At 37.3% G+C, this 19,346-nt stretch overlaps 1 protein-coding gene across 7 annotated transcripts in view; it reads left to right on the forward strand.

The window, feature by feature from the left end:
- The window catches only part of LOC117181502 (zinc finger protein 853-like), a 99,388-nt gene extending 81,111 nt beyond the window's left edge, over positions 1-18,277 (forward strand). For 2 of the 7 annotated variants that reach the window (XM_033374243.1, XM_033374249.1), the window contains 9 exons: positions 2,459-2,667; positions 13,320-13,479; positions 14,326-14,490; positions 14,569-14,691; positions 14,955-15,092; positions 15,414-15,611; positions 15,729-16,021; positions 16,079-16,232; positions 16,353-18,277. In XM_033374243.1, the coding sequence (XP_033230134.1) occupies positions 2,459-2,667; positions 13,320-13,479; positions 14,326-14,490; positions 14,569-14,691; positions 14,955-15,092; positions 15,414-15,611; positions 15,729-16,021; positions 16,079-16,232; positions 16,353-16,474 (1,562 nt within the window). In that variant the 3' untranslated portion in view covers positions 16,475-18,277. The remainder of the gene's footprint in view (positions 1-2,458; positions 2,668-13,319; positions 13,480-14,325; positions 14,491-14,568; positions 14,692-14,954; positions 15,093-15,413; positions 15,612-15,728; positions 16,022-16,078; positions 16,233-16,352) is intronic. The other 5 variants (XM_033374248.1, XM_033374245.1, XM_033374247.1 and 2 more) reach the window with 5 other exon arrangements.
- The last annotated feature ends 1,069 nt before the right edge of the window (positions 18,278-19,346 follow it).

Genomic DNA, 19,346 nt, shown 5'->3' on the forward strand with positions numbered 1-19,346 from the left:
AACAGTATTCTTTTGTACTTCTGAGATTAGTCAACAATCGGGAAATGAAGTAATCAGATTTAGAAACATCATAAGAAGTAAATCCACAATCGTAAATTGCATTCCCAGAATGATAAACTTCTCAAAAGGAAGTATTGGATCCGTTAACTGGAATTAAACTTTTTCAGGATTATTGATCACCAAAGGCTTTTCTCAGCAAGTACACACTGTACTTAATAAATATTGAAAGCCACACAAAACATTTCTTAGGTGACTTCGTTTTACCTACGAGTCGATGTTTTCAATAACACTTACTCCTTGCCCTTCTTTGTATCCCTTTCTCTAGATATGGTTCAGGTTGGAACGAGGGTGAAAGTATTGAGGGAGTTTAAGTTTCAAAAAAAGACAAAAATAAAGCAACTTTACTCAATTTGCCTGGGTTATTTTTATTAAAAGATACAAACATCCCCTTCTCTAGTTCCTCCCTCTTACCGCTCACCCGAGGAATTCTCGAATGAATCGGCTATTGAATAAAAGATGAATCGTCCGGCATCGTAGAGTGCCCGGGGTAAAGAGCCCTGAGAAGAATGTCGATATTAATAAAAGTTAAATTGAGCCAATCGCTTGTGGAAATTACAATCGAGTGTTTTGCCAGCGGGAGAAAAAGTGGAAGGCCAGTTTCGAAAAAGAGGAGAAGAAAATAAGAAGTTAGAAGTTTCAGTCTGAAATGCTTCAACAGAAAATATACTCAAGATTTTTTGTACATTTTTTTTAATTCCAAGAGGTACTGAATATTTCATTATATAAAACGTTGTCGAGGTACAAATTGCAGTATTGTCACCTTATAACGGTACTAAAAAAAAGATTGCAGAAAATTGTTTAATATAATAAAAGGCTATAAAGAATGTTAATGCTAATTTCTTGAATGTACTCCTTCTTTTGTATACAGGTTAGTAAGTTCCTGTTATGGGACTTAGAGCATCATCGCATACTTGTATGTACTTATTTTTAGTTTAAGAAGTTGTGAATATACTTTTTTACTTTATTTTGTTAATTATTTAACTTTTCTTATTAAATGCAAATATTTTAATCATTTCACAATGTTTTATACATTACTTTATCAAATTAAAAAATAGGGGTGAATATTGAATATTTTAAATATTGTTCTTATGATTTCAGAAACAAATTGTCAATAACCAAAACTATAATAGTCCGACAAGTTTATTCTGGCAATAACAAAATAACTCGATTCTGTATTTAATTTGTTGACAGTCAGTTTTTATTTTGCATAAACTTTGCCATCTTCTCTTCTTTAGCTACTTTGTTTTTCTTGATGTTAATCAAATTCGTTTTATTATACATCATCCCATAGAATTAAGTATTTACTTTTATTTAATTATCATCCAAGTTATATTATTAGTATTTTTTCAAACCTCTTGCATCCATACTTACTTGCTTTTTTTAATTGAAAAGTATTTACTTTCAAAGGAAAATTTTGCGTTTCTAAAAACGATCGGACATGTCTTTCAAAATACTGCAAAAAATTATCTGGATATAAAACTAAAGCTTAAATTATATTTACTAATAATATATCCTATTGGCGACTATTTTATTTATTTTTTTTTTGAAGGAAAATACTGGATTGAAATTTATTTTCAACAAATATTATCAATAATTTAATTTTTTTTCTCAAGAAATTAATTTTGTGCCTCTATAAAAAGTTCATGAATGACTGATTTCCCCACGTAGAACTCCTCAACAAAAATGTTTGGCAAAGATAAAATAACCTTCTTCTTTTGGGTCTCATATGAATTTTTATTCTCAGAAAATTTAGAATGTGTTTTGAACCTTACCATACTCCTATTTTTTGCCATCATAAAGTTTATCATATCCAAGAAATCTCTATTATTCTAGTTATAAGAATTAAAAGTCCTATTATCTGCATCTCAATTAATAAAAAGTGTCTAATTTTAAATTAAGAAGTGGATTACTCATTCAGAATTTTATCATTTCTATTGACTTTCTGTAAACAGAATAATTAACTTTGACCCCTATTTAACAAAAAATAAAACATAAAAATGTATTATGTGTGTATTTTTGTGCGCAAATAATAGTGCGCTAATGTCTTATCGGAGCACAAAAACACTTACATGGTGAATTTTTATCCACTGTAGCATAGATTTCAAGTCATATTCAAATCGGCTTCTCATGACTGAGGTTCTCTCCTTATTATGTATAAAACTTAACAGACAACTAGTGATTTCTTACTCAAAAATATGTTTAAAAGCTAAATGATTTAACTTCTGGTTCCGAAATTGGGCACTTTACACTAATTAAAATAAAAAGAAGATTAATTTTTGTTACTTATGATTTGGCAAGCAAAAAAGCTCCGTAAAAGGGGCTTTTTTGTTCCTTTCGAGGAACTTTTTTCAACGTATAAACTTGGGTAATGACAGACCTTAGCCGGCTCTAATCAAAGGTGTTCTGATTGCAGGTGAACGGCCCTACAAGTGCCACCTTCCCGATTGCGGGCGGGCCTTCATCCAGCTGTCGAATCTCCAGCAGCACTTGCGGAATCACGATGCGCAGGTGGAACGGGCGAAGAACCGGCCGTTTCACTGTAACATTTGCGGCAAGGGCTTCGCCACGGAGTCCAGCCTCCGGACTCACACGTCGAAGGTCAGTCATGTATGTACCAAATCCGACGTCCACGATCGTTACAACATTTTTCACCTCTATGACGCGAGAGCAGGTTCCAGTAAAGAAAGAGAAGTAGAACGTCTAGCGAGCTTGAACGCAAGAAATAGAAAAGGGCCCATTCCTCTAGGCTTGTCAAAAAGTAACTCCAGAAGAAAAAACACCTTTGATTTCAGTATATTTTTCCTGGAAAAAATACGTTTTTCAAATGTTCAACCCCTTATTTTTTCTCTAGGAGGAACAGCAGGGAACAAGAAAGTTTTCATCAAGGAAAAATGAATCAGGAACTCAGGTGTAATTTCCTCTGGATGTACATTAACCAGCCCTATTCGACTGAGTCAATTATTTATTTTGACGTAATCTTGCTTGCAATACGTCTCATCTATCTATTCTCGCAATGGGCAATTTAAACTATCATTCTTAAAAATAACAACATCAGAGCGATTATTATTAATATCTGTATACCAAGAGTATGCACACATGGTGGTGGGTCACGCTTGCATCGAGGAAAGGGAATATTTCCTTCTTTGGATTCCCTTTTTCATGTATTATTTTATTTTTAAAATTTGCTGTTTTTTTAAGTTGATGTCCCAACATCCCTTTTTGCTTAGACCTTAGAGCAGGGTTCGAGCTTTCGTGCGGCTCGGTTATCCCGTCGAGAACAAGGAAGCAATACGACCGATATCTCACGGACTTTGAAGTCTTAAAAATCTTGAGCGAATTCCAGATAGCGTCTTTCTTCGTGTCATTGACCCCGAATGCCGTGCGACGAGCAACACCCCTCTCTCTATGTATTATCACCAAAGTGCTCCAATGTTACGCACTTTATTTTGCCAACTACGCTATTCGAGTAGAACCTTATATTCGTATTATGATCGAAAGCTGGGTTTCTTCAAGGTGCTTGGGTCTGCTTTCCACTAAAGGTACTAAAGTTACTAAAGTTACTAAACCGAAACAACTAAATCCCGGCAGTAAATTAAAAATTAAGTTCCGACCAGTTCCCAGATTTCATTGTCTTTAAGGTTTACGAACGGCATCGCGGATAGTTTCTTATTCTTAAATTTTCACAAATTTAAATTTCATTAAACTTGAAAATTTTCTACTGGAGTTAACAAAATTTAAATTTCTATTTAAGAGAAAAAGTTCTAGTATGAAAATCTACAAATCCGCGATCTGTGTTAGAATTCAAAAGTGTTTAATGGTTAAGTTTGACATCGAAATTACGGGTGAAGGACTTAGTATCGCAGATAATTAACTTGAAGGAATTTTTGTTTAAACTATTCCTGGCGCTACATGGCACAACCAGTACGAAGATATATCAAAATTTAGCAATTTTAACGTTGGAGCCTTCAGAAATTTACGTTTTTGAAATAGAGAGATTTTAAACTAAAACATTTACTATATAATCAAGTTCAATATTTACCTATTGAAAAATTTCAAACCTATACATTGGGCGGATTCTAATTTAATATATTCATAATTCTACAATTTTAAATATTTTCGAATTCAAAATTGTCTTCATAATTGAATAATTTACAATGTGAAAGAATTTACACATTAACTGACCAAATTTGAAGTATTCCGGATGTATGCAACTTTAGAATAAAATGTTTGTTAATCGATATTACAAGGTAAAGTATCCTATAATTGGAAATTCTAAAAAATGATAAGTTTTAAAAACGCGCAAAATTTTTATTCCGAATAAAGTTAAGTGAAAGCTTTACAAAATAAACAATTTCAAGCCAACGTATTCATAGCGTTCCAGTTCAATTTAAAAAATTTTAATTTGTTGTGTACCAAGCTTCGAACTTTTTACTTCCAGACTCGATTTGATCGATTTTCTTTCTGTATCCTTTTTTCTTAATTCTCCATATAAAATAACCAATTTTTAATTGAGAAACGCATTGAGACTAACATGATTTATATTTTTTAATTATGTTAACACTGAATTTTTCAGTTTAATATTTACAATTTTTAAGTTATTTAAAGTAAAAATATTCATTTTTTAAGTGCTATTATTTGAAATTTTAACATTTAAAATTTTTCAATTTAAAAGTTTTAGTGTGTAAACTCTTCACAATTGTAAATTGTTTCGTTGTAGGTTTTATTCTTATCAAATAATTGATTTCAAACTGTAAAATTGTTCATACACGAATTTTATTTTCTATATACTATGACAAAATTGTTTAACTTAGAATTTCGAAAATGTGTCATTGTTTAATTGTAAATACCTATTATTCTTAATATATGAATAGTCCTGATAGTTCCACCAAGTGATTCCACTGGCTCGAAGGACCTTTTCTTATTTTTCAATTTCCACTATATTGTACCACACAGCTAACTTTCTAGGAGAGTTTTCAATAAAAACAATACCAAATTCATCTTAAAGATCGTGAAATGAGGGACCTGATCCAAAATATGTTGTTTTTAATTTGTTAAGTATGAGACAGAAATGAGGTGTAAGAGAATCTCGCGGATCATTACGAGGGCATTGTTCCCGAAACTGGTCCTGGTGCCACGTGGTGTAAAGATAAAGAAGGGGAGGTGGTGGCGGAGATTAAGAATAAGAAAAAGAAGAGAAAAAATCGGGAAAAGACGGCTAACCCTCTAATCAAATTCACCCCTTTGAACAATAAGTGCAACGACTCGAGGATGCCGAGCTTCGGCGAGGCATAGGCATCGGAATCTCGTGTCGTGGGGGACTTTTTTGTGCCGGCCAACTGAATTTCTCAACCCTTTTCGCGCTGGGCACATGTCTCGGCGAAAAAACGTGGGAAGGCATCTGCCGAGCGCCGGTTCAATTCTCATCTCTTACAACCTTTCTTTCTCTCACCTAACCCCTTACTTATTCCTTCCTTCCGACGTCTTACACAATTTTCTCTTTGTAATACATTTGCAACATTTTATATCCACTCTATGATTAAAGTATGTATTAAATTATACGTATTATGTGTAATAATATATTATTCCGTCCATTATCTACCTCTACATATTGACGGCTATTATTAAATAATTATTAAAATTGTTTTAAAAAAATTTCTAAGAAGCTTTTCAATACATTGGTATTATTATTTACCAAAATATCTTAAATTTAAAAAAAATTAATATCGAAAGAACCAAATCTAAATAAAATGTAATAAAAATGTTGTAAAATTAGCGCGGTTGTAGAAAAAATAAATTCAACTAAAATAATATGTTTGAGCCCTCAAGCCCATTTGTAGTAAAATATTTTTTTTAAATTTAATCGTATATCAAGGATCAACTGTAGTTGAATACAAGGAATGAGAAAATGTAAATAAAAGTCATATGTAACTAAAAATCATATATCAATAGAACCAAAAAAGCCCTAATGTCCGTAAATATGCCTTCATTTTTTATATATTTTTTTTATAATTTATGGCGTGGGAACTAACCCTTTTATATATTTTTTTGGTTCCAAATTTCTTTATCCTTGCCAGCATTCTCGCCCCTCAACAACCTGACACTGATCCAGCAAACACGTTGAACTACCTTAGTGGTAATAAATATTGCACTTTCGCGTTTTAACGCCCTGGCTTCTGCGGATCCTCTAATTGAAACCTAATCCGCGGTTAAAACACCGTTTAATTTTCAGAAGTCCCTTTCACCCCCACAACGCTTCAATAAATCTTGCATAATCTGACTTTCTAATGAGAAACATCCTCCCTGTCCTCTATGCGAAAATTCTGAATGGAAAATAAAACGCTTTAGAAAAAATGAAAATTAAATTTAAAAATGTCTTAAAAATAAATAACGCCCGAGTAATAAAGAAAATATTGCAAAAAAATGATATCTCTTTTTAAAACCGAATTTTGAAAAAAAAAACGATGCAAAGTTTCTGCCTGCATATTTTCCATAGAAAGGAGAACAATTTTCTCTCTTAAATAAATTTAAAATTCCGCTTTTCCTTTGTATCAACATTCCGCTAATTAAGCTTTGCTTTCAGCGACGTGATTTTAAAACAGAAATTGGTTTGCGAGTGGAGAAAATTGTTGGAAAACGTTATACCGGCTATTTTCACGGAATTTTCTTTACTGCGACACTCTGCTAGTTGATTCTCTCTACCGGATTACCGTAGAAATAAAATATCGCGTTGCACTTGTACAAGTACGGGCCAAGGTGTAATTAAAACGTTGCGAGAGAAACAGAGACTTGATCCTCCTTCTTCCTCTGACTCGTTTTTCATTCCACTATCTCTCGCTCTCTTCCACTCTCCTTGTGAGATGAGAAAATAAAATGATGAAACAAATGGAAAGCAAGCCCATCTTGCCCAGTCTAATCGAATTTTCACGGAGCAGATTTCTTGAAATTGTTTTCGCTATTTCAGTCCCGGAAACCTACCTTCTCCATTCCTTAAAAACACAAACGAGCTTAGAAATATACCCACCATTAGGCGAAAATCCCTCACGACAGAAGTTGATGCAAAAATTTTACGTAATTAATTGGTTTTAATTTTACAATTACTTTTATTTAAATATAAAAATACGGCGAGGGTCAGAGTATTTAATTTTAAATTTTTTCAAATTTTTTAACATGTGTTCTTTTAAATCTTCCGATCAGATTTCCTAGCCGATTCTTCACAATAAAATACAAAAATCTAGTGTGGCGTAAGCATTTTATTACAAATTTTTCAAGTATTTTTCGTCCACTGGATTTTTAATACATTTTTTCTTCCAACATATACAATAAAAAACTGTTTTACATAATGTTCTAAATTTATTTTTAAGGCGAGCATGTTTAAGATCTTGTAATTTCAAACTGTTTAGAGTTAGAAATAATTTTTTAGTTTCAAATTATGAACATCTTATTTTGAAATTGCTTAATTTCATAACACATTCAGTTTTAAAACATATATTCAATGTTCAACTCTCCAAATTCAAACTGTGCAATTTGGAATAGTTTAATTTATGATAATTAAATTTTAAATGCATATAAAATTAGAGATTGCTAATTTTTTTAAATGATTAATTTAACATGTTTTGAATGTATGGACAAACTTTAGTTTTTTAAACATCCCTGTTGATTATTTTTATAATTATATTCAGATTTTTAATATAAAATTGAACGCTAAACTTTTTTGTATAATTATGCAAGTTATTGAGTATATTTTTCACTCTGCTGCCCTAATTTTTGGCAATGAAAGTTCTTGAGGGATGGAGTTGGCGTGTCAATGAAACATTATCTTGCCAGGAAAGTCAATACACTCGGACACGAGTCTGCAAAATAATAAGAGTATAGATCAGACCAGCACTCTGCATAGTCGATTGACCACTTCCCATCTCTTTTTCTCCTTTCCCATCAGCTTTGTGCTCTCCCTCTCCCCCCCCCCTCTCTTCTGCCTCCTCTCACCCTCTCGCCATCTTTTTATTCTATCTCTTTTCCCTCTCCCTCACTATCTTACCCACTTTTACTTCGTATTTATCCTTAGTTTAGCAATACAAGGGTTGAATACCGTGCAACACGATACAAACCCTTTACTGTCTTTCGCCAACCCCTTTCCACTCTACGTTTTCTTAACTGCTCCAGAGCGCCACTTTCGGTAAAAACTCGTTAGACACTGAGATTTATTTTCACTTGTGTCAAACACGCTTGGACCACATTACCTCTGAATCACAGAAGAAACTATTATTGTTTTGAGAATGTTTTCGAATTTCAGTCAGGTTTAAAATGGAAATTGCACGCATATGTTTGAAAGGGTTTATATAAAAGCTAGAGTAAAGGAAACGACATTTATTAATTTTCGGTTATATTAAGAGATATTTGTATCACGTAATACTCTTGACAACAGAATAAGCCTTCCAATCAATTATATCCATTTTCTGTTTTTTCTTTGTAATGAAAATATTATCAGTGAAATATGTTTCACTTTAAATTATACTTTTTGGACATTTTTACAAATATCTCAAATAAGCAAAACATAAAAAATTTAATTTAGGATGATGTTTCCGAAAACTAGTTAAAATAGTCTCTCGTATAGATGTTTAAATTCTTATCAATTTTTAAAGTTAAATTTATATTTGAAACAAACTCTATGTTTAAAAATTTTAAGCACGACATGTTCACAATAATATTTTAGTTTTCTGCAAAATTATTATTTCGATGGCCTAAAATTTTATTTTGCTTCATCCCCTTATACTTCAAGAGTTATATGGTGAGGTATATATAATCAGAAATGTTCAATCGCATTTATATAAGACCAAATTTTTCTCTAAAGTAATTTTTTTCCTTAAACCGTTTTCCAATTAAGTAAGGTTCCATTCGCGGTAAACATCGACGCCTGGCGAATCTCCAGGAGGACGCACTCTTTGTCTCTTTTGTGGCATTAAAATAGAAAAGTGGGACGGCCTTTCGTGGTCGGAACGTTCGTAAATCGCCACTGCGAATTCGCACTCGCAGAGCTTCTATTTTCGAACCTCCTCCTACTCTCGAGCCCATGAAATTTTTATCCCCTACAGAAAATCTTCTGTTCATTTTTTGCTGCTCCACCCTCACGTTTCTCTTTTTTTCCCGCCCCTAGTAAGGACCACCCTTACGAGGGTCCTAATAAAATCATTCTCGTTTGTCGATTTCCATGGGGTGGATTTTTCTATTGTGCCCCTCCCCCGCCCTTCTGCTATTCAGCAATCAAGGGGAATCGTGTATTGGCAAAACACGAGGAGGCTCCCCCGATCACCCTTTTCCTTTTTTACTTGTACCCGCATGTATGCATTTCCTTTTTTTTCTTCTACCTTTTTTCTCTTCGTTTCGACACGCGTTACTCGCGGATTACAGCTCCATGGGGCGGATTGAGTTTAAGAGAGAAAGAATACGGGTGGAGTGAATAAATGTATATTGAATGCGGTGTATCAGGTCCGGGAACAATCGCTCCTCGGCGCAATTAAAATGCATTTGTTTCCCTCGGCCTCTCGCATTGTGACTCAGCTTCGTTTTACGCGTGGTCACAGGAGAGAATCGGGCCATTTTTTATTTTATTTTTTGTGTTAGTTAATTCTTTTTGCCGATATCAATTGGGTTAATTGATATCCATCTTGGGGATCGAGGTGGATCAATGATACAAATAAATTTTTGCTCTATCCAATAAATTCATCCTAAGGCTGGCGTTAGGGAAAAATACGAATGCAAACCAGCTTGAAGAAATTGATATAAGAAATCTTATTTTTCGCTGAGTGTAGAGCCAGCTTCTCGAGAAAGTATTTACGTTTCGTTTTCCTCTCGGCAATCGTAAAAGCGAGACCAAAGGAAAGAAAGAATCTTTGCAAGGTGAGATACGAGGGGCGGGCAAGTATCTTTCAGGCAGCCAAAGTATCGTACGAAGGTTGTCTGCCGGCGAGGCTCGCGGCCTCGTCGAGACCAAAAAAGCCAAAGAAAAAAAACGGAGAAAAGAATTGCACACCACAAGACCTTCGGCCCAGTGTAAGTGCACAACTCACTGACAGAAGACCTCGAGTTCGGTCCGCTTTAATTTCAGAGTCCGTAGAATTTACACTAAAGTATAAAAAAAACTTCAAGATTACCGTCAGAAAGAAATAGAAGACGAGATTCATATAAAACCTTCTAATAGACTCTAAGATGTAAATAATTGAGCATATCTAATGGCTTCTTTTTCTCTTGAAAAGCATAATGTGTTGTGGATGCAAAGGAAAAGAAAAGATTTGCATGCGAGTCTTGCAATCTGCAGAGAGCAACGAACTGCAAGCAAGACCTTCGCTTTAATTTTAGACCTACGGAACTGAGTTTCCAAATAGAAGTAATTATAATCCATGGAAAAAAGTTTAAAGCACAATAAAATCCATTTCATTTTAAAGTTTACCAATCCCAATATTGTACGTAATTCATGAAAGTATTGAAATTTTTTTATTTCGTAAACGTAAGAGGCCAGCATTATACAAGAGACCATGAGAGGAACAGGAAAGGAAAATAATTGCGCAAGGACCTTCACTCATAAAAGTGCAGGGTGAGGATCTTAAAGAACAATCTCCGCTGCAATTTCGGCATGAATCGAATCTCGTGACTTGTGAAAAACGAAATCCCTGTGTGCTTACCCAAGGTCGAAACAAATGACGGCACCAAGATCATAATTAAAATTTACAATTGTATAATTATAAAAAAAAATTTTTGTATTTATTCGAAGAATAAGACAAGATAAAGATCTAATTTATAGTTGCAGACTTTTTCTAAAGCCTCCCTCCTGGAGACGTTTTATTTGCAAGGAGTTTGTGAGAAATTTTTACATGGGAATCATTGGCTTCATCGAGTTGTTGTAAATATTCCATCATCTAAGAATAAGACCCCAGGGATACTTAAGAAGTACTCGAACCACTTGCTCATTGGGATACCGTTGCTAAACGTATCTCACTCTGTTTCTACACGTAACATGTATAGTCTTACTAGAAGAAAGATCAAAGATGGTTTCTTCTCCTCGAGCACAAAATGGCTACATCGTGTCCGACGTCACGCACCGCTACCCGTGTGCTCACACCCACTTCCTTTTTACGCCACTCCCTGGCCCAAATCTGGTTTAGGCATTGAAGAGTCTGGACAAGCCACTTTCTGCTCGAACTGCTTTCAAATCCGAGCAATTCCAGGTCCCTGAGCATCAAAGTCCTTGCACCATCCAGTCACGCACTTTCGACCACATTTTCGGACCATCCGGTCCTCTTCAAATCGAAATCAAACCTGCCATCATGCAAGGATTTTTTCTTAGCAAATCCACCTATGGGAGAGACAATCATGCGAGAGATAAAAGAAAAGGATTGGTTAACGGTTCACGATCTTATCTAATTTCGAATGAGTTCTGCGAAGTTTAAATCATAGTCGAAGGATGGTGGCTGAGTAGTAACACAAGTCCTGTTAAAGCCGTGTGATCTAAATCAGTCTAGAGAAGCCGGAAGTAAGGAATTACAAATATAGAATGGCGGGTAGCAGACTGCGGCGCTGAGTCTCGGGCTAAATAATTTCAGCGTGATTTGATGTATCGGCGGGAGGTAAAGAAACTAGGAATTAGGAGTAAGTAATAGGTAATGGAAAACGGTGCGGCGTACACGCGAGATGAATCTGGTCACGGAGAATCATACAGGCTCTCGCGTATTCGCCCACGCGGTAACGTCTCTTGCGCCTCGAGCGAAAACAAGGAAGACAGACACAAGCCGGCAGAAAAGAGGTAGAAAAAAAGCTATGTAGAAAGAAAGATAGATAGAAAGAGAGAGATATCCATGCGCGTTCTCTGGTGCTACCCGGTGCAAAAAGCGAGGATGCAATAAAAAAGGAAGAGCTCAGGAAGAAACCGGTTTTTTCCACTTGGGCCAGGTCGGGGCGTCGAACCTTCGGACCGCAGCAGCCTCCCTCCGAGAATAACTTGCATGCGATGCTGCAGCTCTTTCTCAACTTGGTCTCGGTTACCCTAGGTCTGGGGAAGAAAAAGTTACGAAGGCTGACGAACTCGTGAAAAAGAAATGTTCATGGGTTTCAAAAAAATAAACAATTCGAAGGACGGGTACAGAGGGGCGAGAGGACAAGTTAGAAGGATGAAAGAAACGGGAGCACCAAGACCCCCAAACTGCATTGGGGTCAATGCCGCTGTCTCTGATTTTAGCCTTTCCCTCCGTTTTATTCTCCGCTTCTCAATTATTTATTCAGTTTTCGAACCTATTTCAATAATCCCCCTCCCTTGTCCCTCGATCAAGGTTACCCGCCATATTTTTCCTCCGCGTGACCTTCGTAGTCGAATTTACATTACATGAGAATAGCGAGGGACCAATAAAAAGAATGATAGCCAATGACCGCGAGGAGTTCTTTCACCGGTGACTAGATCTGCTGCACATGCACAGCAACAGCGAAATTAATTTTAGTAAAAAAATCAAAGAATTGAAAAAAATAAGAATGAAAAAGGACGTCGTATTTCGTCTTGTAAAAATTATGATTATTTACTGCTGATCATTGAATCTATGCTTTGCATATGCTCACATCCCACGTCCCGATCATCCGCGAGGACAAGCGAGGTCGATCGAAACAGTGACAGTAAGGATTAAACAGCAAATGCCAATTAAATGAATTATTTCGCTCCCGAAGAAGGAGCCGTCTTTCGATCGATTTCCGGACTCGTAGCTTTCATATTCATCTACTTGGGCTTTGCTTCGCTCCACTCCCAAAAGTCTCTCCCAATTACACTTTGATACCCTTTTCTTAATTGAAAAATGTCCAATTTCTTTCTTCTAGAAGCATCCTTCTCATATCTCTTTCCTAATATTTTGAACATTTCCTTGAATTCTCCAAATCTCTGACTCAAAAACCTGTTTTGCAACATCAAATCATTCCTCTAATAAGTCAATTAGAATTATGATACTAAGAGATATACAAGCTAGAAGTAACGGACTTATTAGAGTGAATTTTAGGAACAGGTTCTTGGTGATCTTTGATCCCTAAGACATCCTAGAGTCAAATTTAAAGAAACAGCAAAAAGCTAATCTGTGCAAGGCGTAGTCCGTGGTGGCGGCGGCAACAATGTGCCTTAACTCTCACTGGTATCGTTCTGTTCTGTGCCCGCCTGTCCTGCGCTTCTGGTACACAACTCTTGGGTGGTATCTTGGGTGACTCTCTGGTGTCCGCGTGTCCATTGGCCAAAAAAGGAGTTGCAACAGCGTGTTGTGTTCCAGCAACACGCCGCCCTTCTCGGCGGCCCCAACGCTACTAGCTGTCCCGTCTGCCACAAACTCTTCCTCGGCGGCGAAGCACTCATGGAGCACATGAAGCACACCCACAAGGATCCCAATGCCTCCGGCGTTGCGAGTAAGTATCCTAAAATTGTATACAAAACTCTCTTTCTCTGGCTCACTTTAGTTTAGTTAGCAATTAGATAATAGTTCGTCTTTGTTTTCTTTAAAAACAATCATCGGTTCATTTAAAACTGTGATAGTCCTAAAAAAAATCACGTAGAACTCATCTCTATTTACTAAAATCATTTTTTTTTCTTAAAATATTTATCATATAAGCGACAGGTGATCTGGGTTTCTGGTATCTTTTATTTCTAACTCTACTAATCGGGACCTTTTAATTTGTATAAGAGAGTGAGAGAAAGAAGAGTTAGGGAAAATAGAGGTGGAGAGAAGAACATTCCAACGTGTATAGTCTTAAGGAATACATACCCGAATTGCTTTTGTTGCGGGCAATCTCTTTGTACTTTACTAACTGGGTTCTGCTAACATTGGAATCGTCTCGAACTACCTGAGTGTACTTTCTATTATTCAATAAGGACATATCGGAGAGAAAAGTACAACCTATCATCTAAAAGAAGCCTGAGATTATATTAATTTGCTAATAGTAGCTTGATGGTAATTCAAATTCATTCGAAGATGTCATGGAATTGCGCACTTTTCTCTCAGTTTCTATCTGTGCGAACTGAATCAAGACTTCGAACATGGAATCATAATTTCTGATTATCCAAAGTCCAATTTCTAGTTGGATATTGAAAGTTTGTCAATTCCACTTTCGAAGTCTAAGAATCAGTATATCTGGGAATGCGGTGAAGGCTTCTTTCATCGGGACGCTTATCCTGCTTGGCATTGACCTTGACATTGTGTCGCCCTATTGTTCCCCCCGCTGACTGCACAAACTCCATTGCCGGGGCTTACCTAGCCAAGCGACGGACTGCCAACCATCCATGTCCTGTCTGTGGCAAACACTACGTCAACGAGGGAAGTCTCAGAAAACATCTAGCCTGCCATCCTGAAACGAGTCAAATTAGCAGCCTCAGGATGTGGCCTTGTTCCGTCTGCAATGCTGTCTTCACACATGAAGGTGGTAAGTCCACCTTAAAATTCTAATAAAATTCCAGACAGATACATTAACAGGTATTTGATATATATTTTTTGATTACAGGCTTATTAACCCATATGGAACACATGAGGATGGATCCGAAACATCAGTTTGCGGCCCAGTACGTTCTTAGCAGAGCAGCAGCCGAAAGGAGAGAAAGGGAACTACTCGCTGGTTCCAGTCTAGGTATAAAAAGCTACTCCTTGTCTGCAAGCGCGAATTTAAATCTCTAATTAACAGTTTGAAAATTTTATATTCGTTACTGTTCAGTTGTGTTGTAGTCTAAAGCGGATTTGAGTGATTATTGACTTAACTGGTCACCAGTCATTACAAATTTGTTACCTAAATATTAGCAATTTTTTAGTATTCTTTATTTTAAAAAATTTTTTTATCTGAGTAGAGTGAGTTCAAAAATATTTGCACTGGTTCAGAATTGTTTTCCTTCTCAGGAGCAGGTCTGGGTGTTTTGGGAAGCCAATCCGGAGGACCTCAGAATTTACAACAACCACCAATGTGCCCTTCGCCCTCGGCTCATTCGGATAGCAGTAGTGGAAACGGAAGACTGTCCTCTGCCGGTAGTGAACCTGGTACGCACAAATCACGTCACATTTGTTTTTTTTCAAGAGGATATAATGCAACGAGAGCCAAAAACCAATGGCCATGACCATGCAAATTTTATGAACCACGCAAGCTTTTATTGTACAATCGCCTTGTGAATTTTTGAAGGAATTTAAGTAGTAGTTGAATCGCTTGCTAAGCGAGGACCTGTTCATATTAAATAACATCTTCCAATGAACAGGTTCTCTTCAGATAATTTATTTCTGGAATATTCAATATTGCATGAACCCTCACCTGTAAGCGAGTAAATTAGATATCGCATGCTCGACTAAATGAACTGATTAGAGTAGATTTTTGTGCAGGCACCGGTCTTCTCAACAACAATAATAACAACAACAACAATAACATGGCGTCACCAGGACCAAGTGGAAACAAGCTAAGTGAAATGCTACGGGCAGGTAGTCAACCGGGTTCAGCCCAGCATTATCAGGAGCAAATGGAATCCCAGCAACAACGGATGGCAGTCATGGCTGCTGCAGTATCAGCAGGTGAGAATATCCCTCAGCCTGAGAATACCACATCCACTGTCCTTTTGCTTGAGCTTTGAAGTTTTTCGTTAATTGATCCCATCGAATTAATATTAATAGAAGGACGTTCTATTTCAGGACTTCAAAATTCTGTTTCGCCGAACCTGTCGTCAATGGACGTAGCGCAGATAGCGGCAGCTATGAGAATGGGCAACAACGGTGATATGAGTGGTGGAGGTCAGGGAAATTCTGGTCCTCAACAACAAGGTGGCCAGGCTTCTGGGCCCGAGCAGGCTCTTAGGATGCACCAGGCGGAAGCTCTGCTGCGCTCCCATACGGAAGCTGCCCTTAGGCTAGCGGTGAGTGCACCTTGCTTCCGCTTTGATCTGCAATCATCGAATCAGAATTGGCTTTTCGGAAATTCCACAAAGGTAACTTACCCCTCAAACAAAATAATCGACCTGAGGTCATGAATTTCTAATCCACAGATGTCACAAGCTGCTGCCGCAGCTGCGAGTTCTGCAGTTGGCAACGACATGAGGCATCACCTAGGACAACATAATGGCGGTGGAGCGTCTAGCATGCCGGGACACCATACAAACCAACAACTGTCCCAACCAGACACGCTTTCTCCTGACTTAGGTACGCATCAAAATCTTATATTGATTTTCCATGGAGTGGAGATGTAGTACTACTACTGGGAATTCAACTGTTTAGATCAATTTCTGACGTCGCTTCTAACTGATTTTTTGTCTATATCAGGGGAGCAGCTTCGACTTCAGGAGCAGCGATTAGAGCAGGCCCTGAGGTTGCATGGGGATCCCCGAGCTCTGAGTTTTACACTCCAGCACGTTGTTAACCAACAAAGCAATCAGCAACCATGAAAGTTTAGTTACTACTGAGACGAGTGGACCCCTTGGACGGCGGAGACGTCCCTGCAGATTGAAAGAGAATCGCAACAGCAAGAGCGACCTCTGAGTCAAGATCACTCAACCTTCAACGATCAGCAGACCTCAAAGTTGGCAGCTCAGCATCCCGAGGATCGTGGTGTGAAGCGAAAAGCCGACGAAATGTGTGGGAACGTCGAGAACACGTAGGATCATCATCTCGAAGATCCTGGATGTCATCAGCTTCCGCGTGTCCAAGAGCGGTCATTTCGCAAACACTCCCTGTCTCAGCAGTATGTTGATAAGAAACCCAGAGACTTTTTTCGAACAGTTGCACGTGTAGTGGACATTTTTGATAATCGCGTGTGAGTGATCTTCCGAACACGTGGCTGCTCGTAAGCTCATTAAACCTGGACTCGTCAGTGATGAGTTTAAAGATAGATCGTTAGACGGCTCGACGTCTATGACTCTGCGGCGAAACTTAATTTGAAGGCCTGATCCGAAGTAGACTGATGCTAAATTTCAGACCCTATCAAAAGCGATCTGTGGTCTCTGCCTTTTTCAATTCTAGCTCACCAGATGATGACGATCATCTAATCACGAGGATCCTTTAATCTGTCTGGTCCTGTAATTCGGGTTTCAGGATTCGTCGCAGCGCCGAAGAATAGAGCCCGAAACGTGCCATAAATAATAGAGCTGCTGCCAAGTGACGTTTTCTCGTTGGCCAGAATGGCAGTAGCTCGAACGTAGCTTACTCTCTCCCAAGGTACTATGAATGTTGGTACAAGAGCCGCAACTCGATGCGGAGAAGGTCACGGGCGACCATCTTCTGCACGAAGGCTCAACAAACTAAACTAAAGCAAACTTAAGGTTCCCTTATTCTTAATTCATGTAAAGTTTAAGGCGTTAATTCCCCGAGCTGCAAGGCTCTCACGTGGATGCGCAGATTCGCGTGAGTTCTGCGCAAGGACTGGCGGGACACAGAGAGACGGACGTTACTACTGACTGATCACACACACATCAATCAATACATACACACATTCGAAAGTTATACAATTGATACTTGAATATAAACACAGTAAAGAAACACACTAAGAAACACTTGTCACGAAACATTCATGCGCGCAACTGTGCTCCTTGTAGCACAAAAACTATTAGCTCGTAAGCGAACAAACAAAATATAATTATTACAAACAAGTTATATTATATATATTATATATACATACAGAATAATATGAAGAATTTAGAGCGCGAGAGTGCATCATGAGAAAGCAAGAGAGAAGAGAGATAAAAGAAACTAAATGCTAAATATTATATATATTATATATATAAATATTATAAATAATGAATATAGGGTCTATGAGACTAGAATAGTTAGGCGAAAAAGAAGTGAAAGAATGTGCCGCTTGCGCATCTGAACTTGTCCGGTCTCCGAAATGAGGGAAACAGAATGAATGCAAAATTTTAGAGAGAGAGAGAGAGAGAGAGAGAAGAGTGGAATAAAGGATGTATTATTTAGATAGAACAAAGATTTCTCGGAGGGATGGTTAAGTTTGGGTGCTCAAGTTCGAGAGTAGAAAAGTGTAAATGAAAGTGAAAATGGAAATGTTGAATGGAGATGAGTGGAAGGAAAGGAAATGAGAGAATTTGAATCGGAGAGTGATATGATTGAAATAATCTGAGGTCCTGTGATCGTTATAAACGAAATATTTTTTTATTTCCGAGTAAACGCGTAAAACTTGCGTCGTTTCGAACTTTTACTTGCAATATACCGTTACGTTCTCGCAATATACTTAGAAAGAAGAGGAAGAAGACGAGTATGAGATCAAGGGCAAAAAAATGAAGAAGGAAAAATGTCAGAGTAATAAACAAATGACGGAAGTCCGTAGGTTCTCAAAAAATAGCGAAACAATTTTCAAAAGACTCGCGCCTTAAAGTCGTGGTTCTTCGCGCTTTCGATGGGGATGATCTTTCGACGAGTTCAGACGATAGACAAAAACCGTTGACCAAACAAGAGGACGCGGCGTTAAGTTCGAACGAACGCGCGATACGAAGCAAAGGAAACGTGACAAATTCAGTAATCGACAATATATAGATTAGCTCGATTTAGATTAAATCTAAAAATACTCTCTTAGTTTCTGAAAGGGATTCAAATATCTGCAAATTCTAATAAAGATATTTTCGGATTTTAGTTATCTTCTCCAGTCGCTCTGAAATCAAAACTATACGTAATTTTTACTCTCGCGGATACGTAAGGCACAGGAAAGAGAGAGAAACAAGAGACTTTTCATCGTACGTGTAATGCATTTTTTTCTCGACGTTTCTGGCACGGAAATTTCGCGCTCGTCGTTAAACGACTAACGTTATTATATCTTCGTTGAAATGGATGACATGCGCAGAAAAAGCAGCGTGGACTAGGCTTTTTACTGTCAAAACAAGAAAAGTGAAAGATCGCTAAGGATTCATCGTCAAAGCTACATTTTACGATCAGAAACGCTTCGCCTTTAGACTCGATTTCAACAACACTATTTTAGGTCAACAACAACAAAAAACAAATTCAAGATCCTCTTTCAAAAGAAACAATTGCAAATTTCGATCAAGTTGTATTCCAAACTGTGGGATTTTTTCCAGTCGGAAGATGTACGCGTGACGATCATTGGTCGGTTCTTATTATGAAGATTTTTGTGTTACAGACAATTTTTTCCTCGGATTAAGTAGTGTAAATACACTTTGATATTCACAGCGTAAACGAGAATTATTACGGTAACTTAAACGAGTACATAATGCAATAGGGTTAGTTTCTCTGTAAATACCTAAAGCGTGGGCGAGTGCATACCCTTGCCCGCGTAACCAACGATAATCTTTTATC

Source organism: Belonocnema kinseyi, chromosome 10 (assembly GCF_010883055.1).
Source record: "Belonocnema kinseyi isolate 2016_QV_RU_SX_M_011 chromosome 10, B_treatae_v1, whole genome shotgun sequence".
Lineage (NCBI taxonomy): Eukaryota > Metazoa > Arthropoda > Insecta > Hymenoptera > Cynipidae > Belonocnema > Belonocnema kinseyi.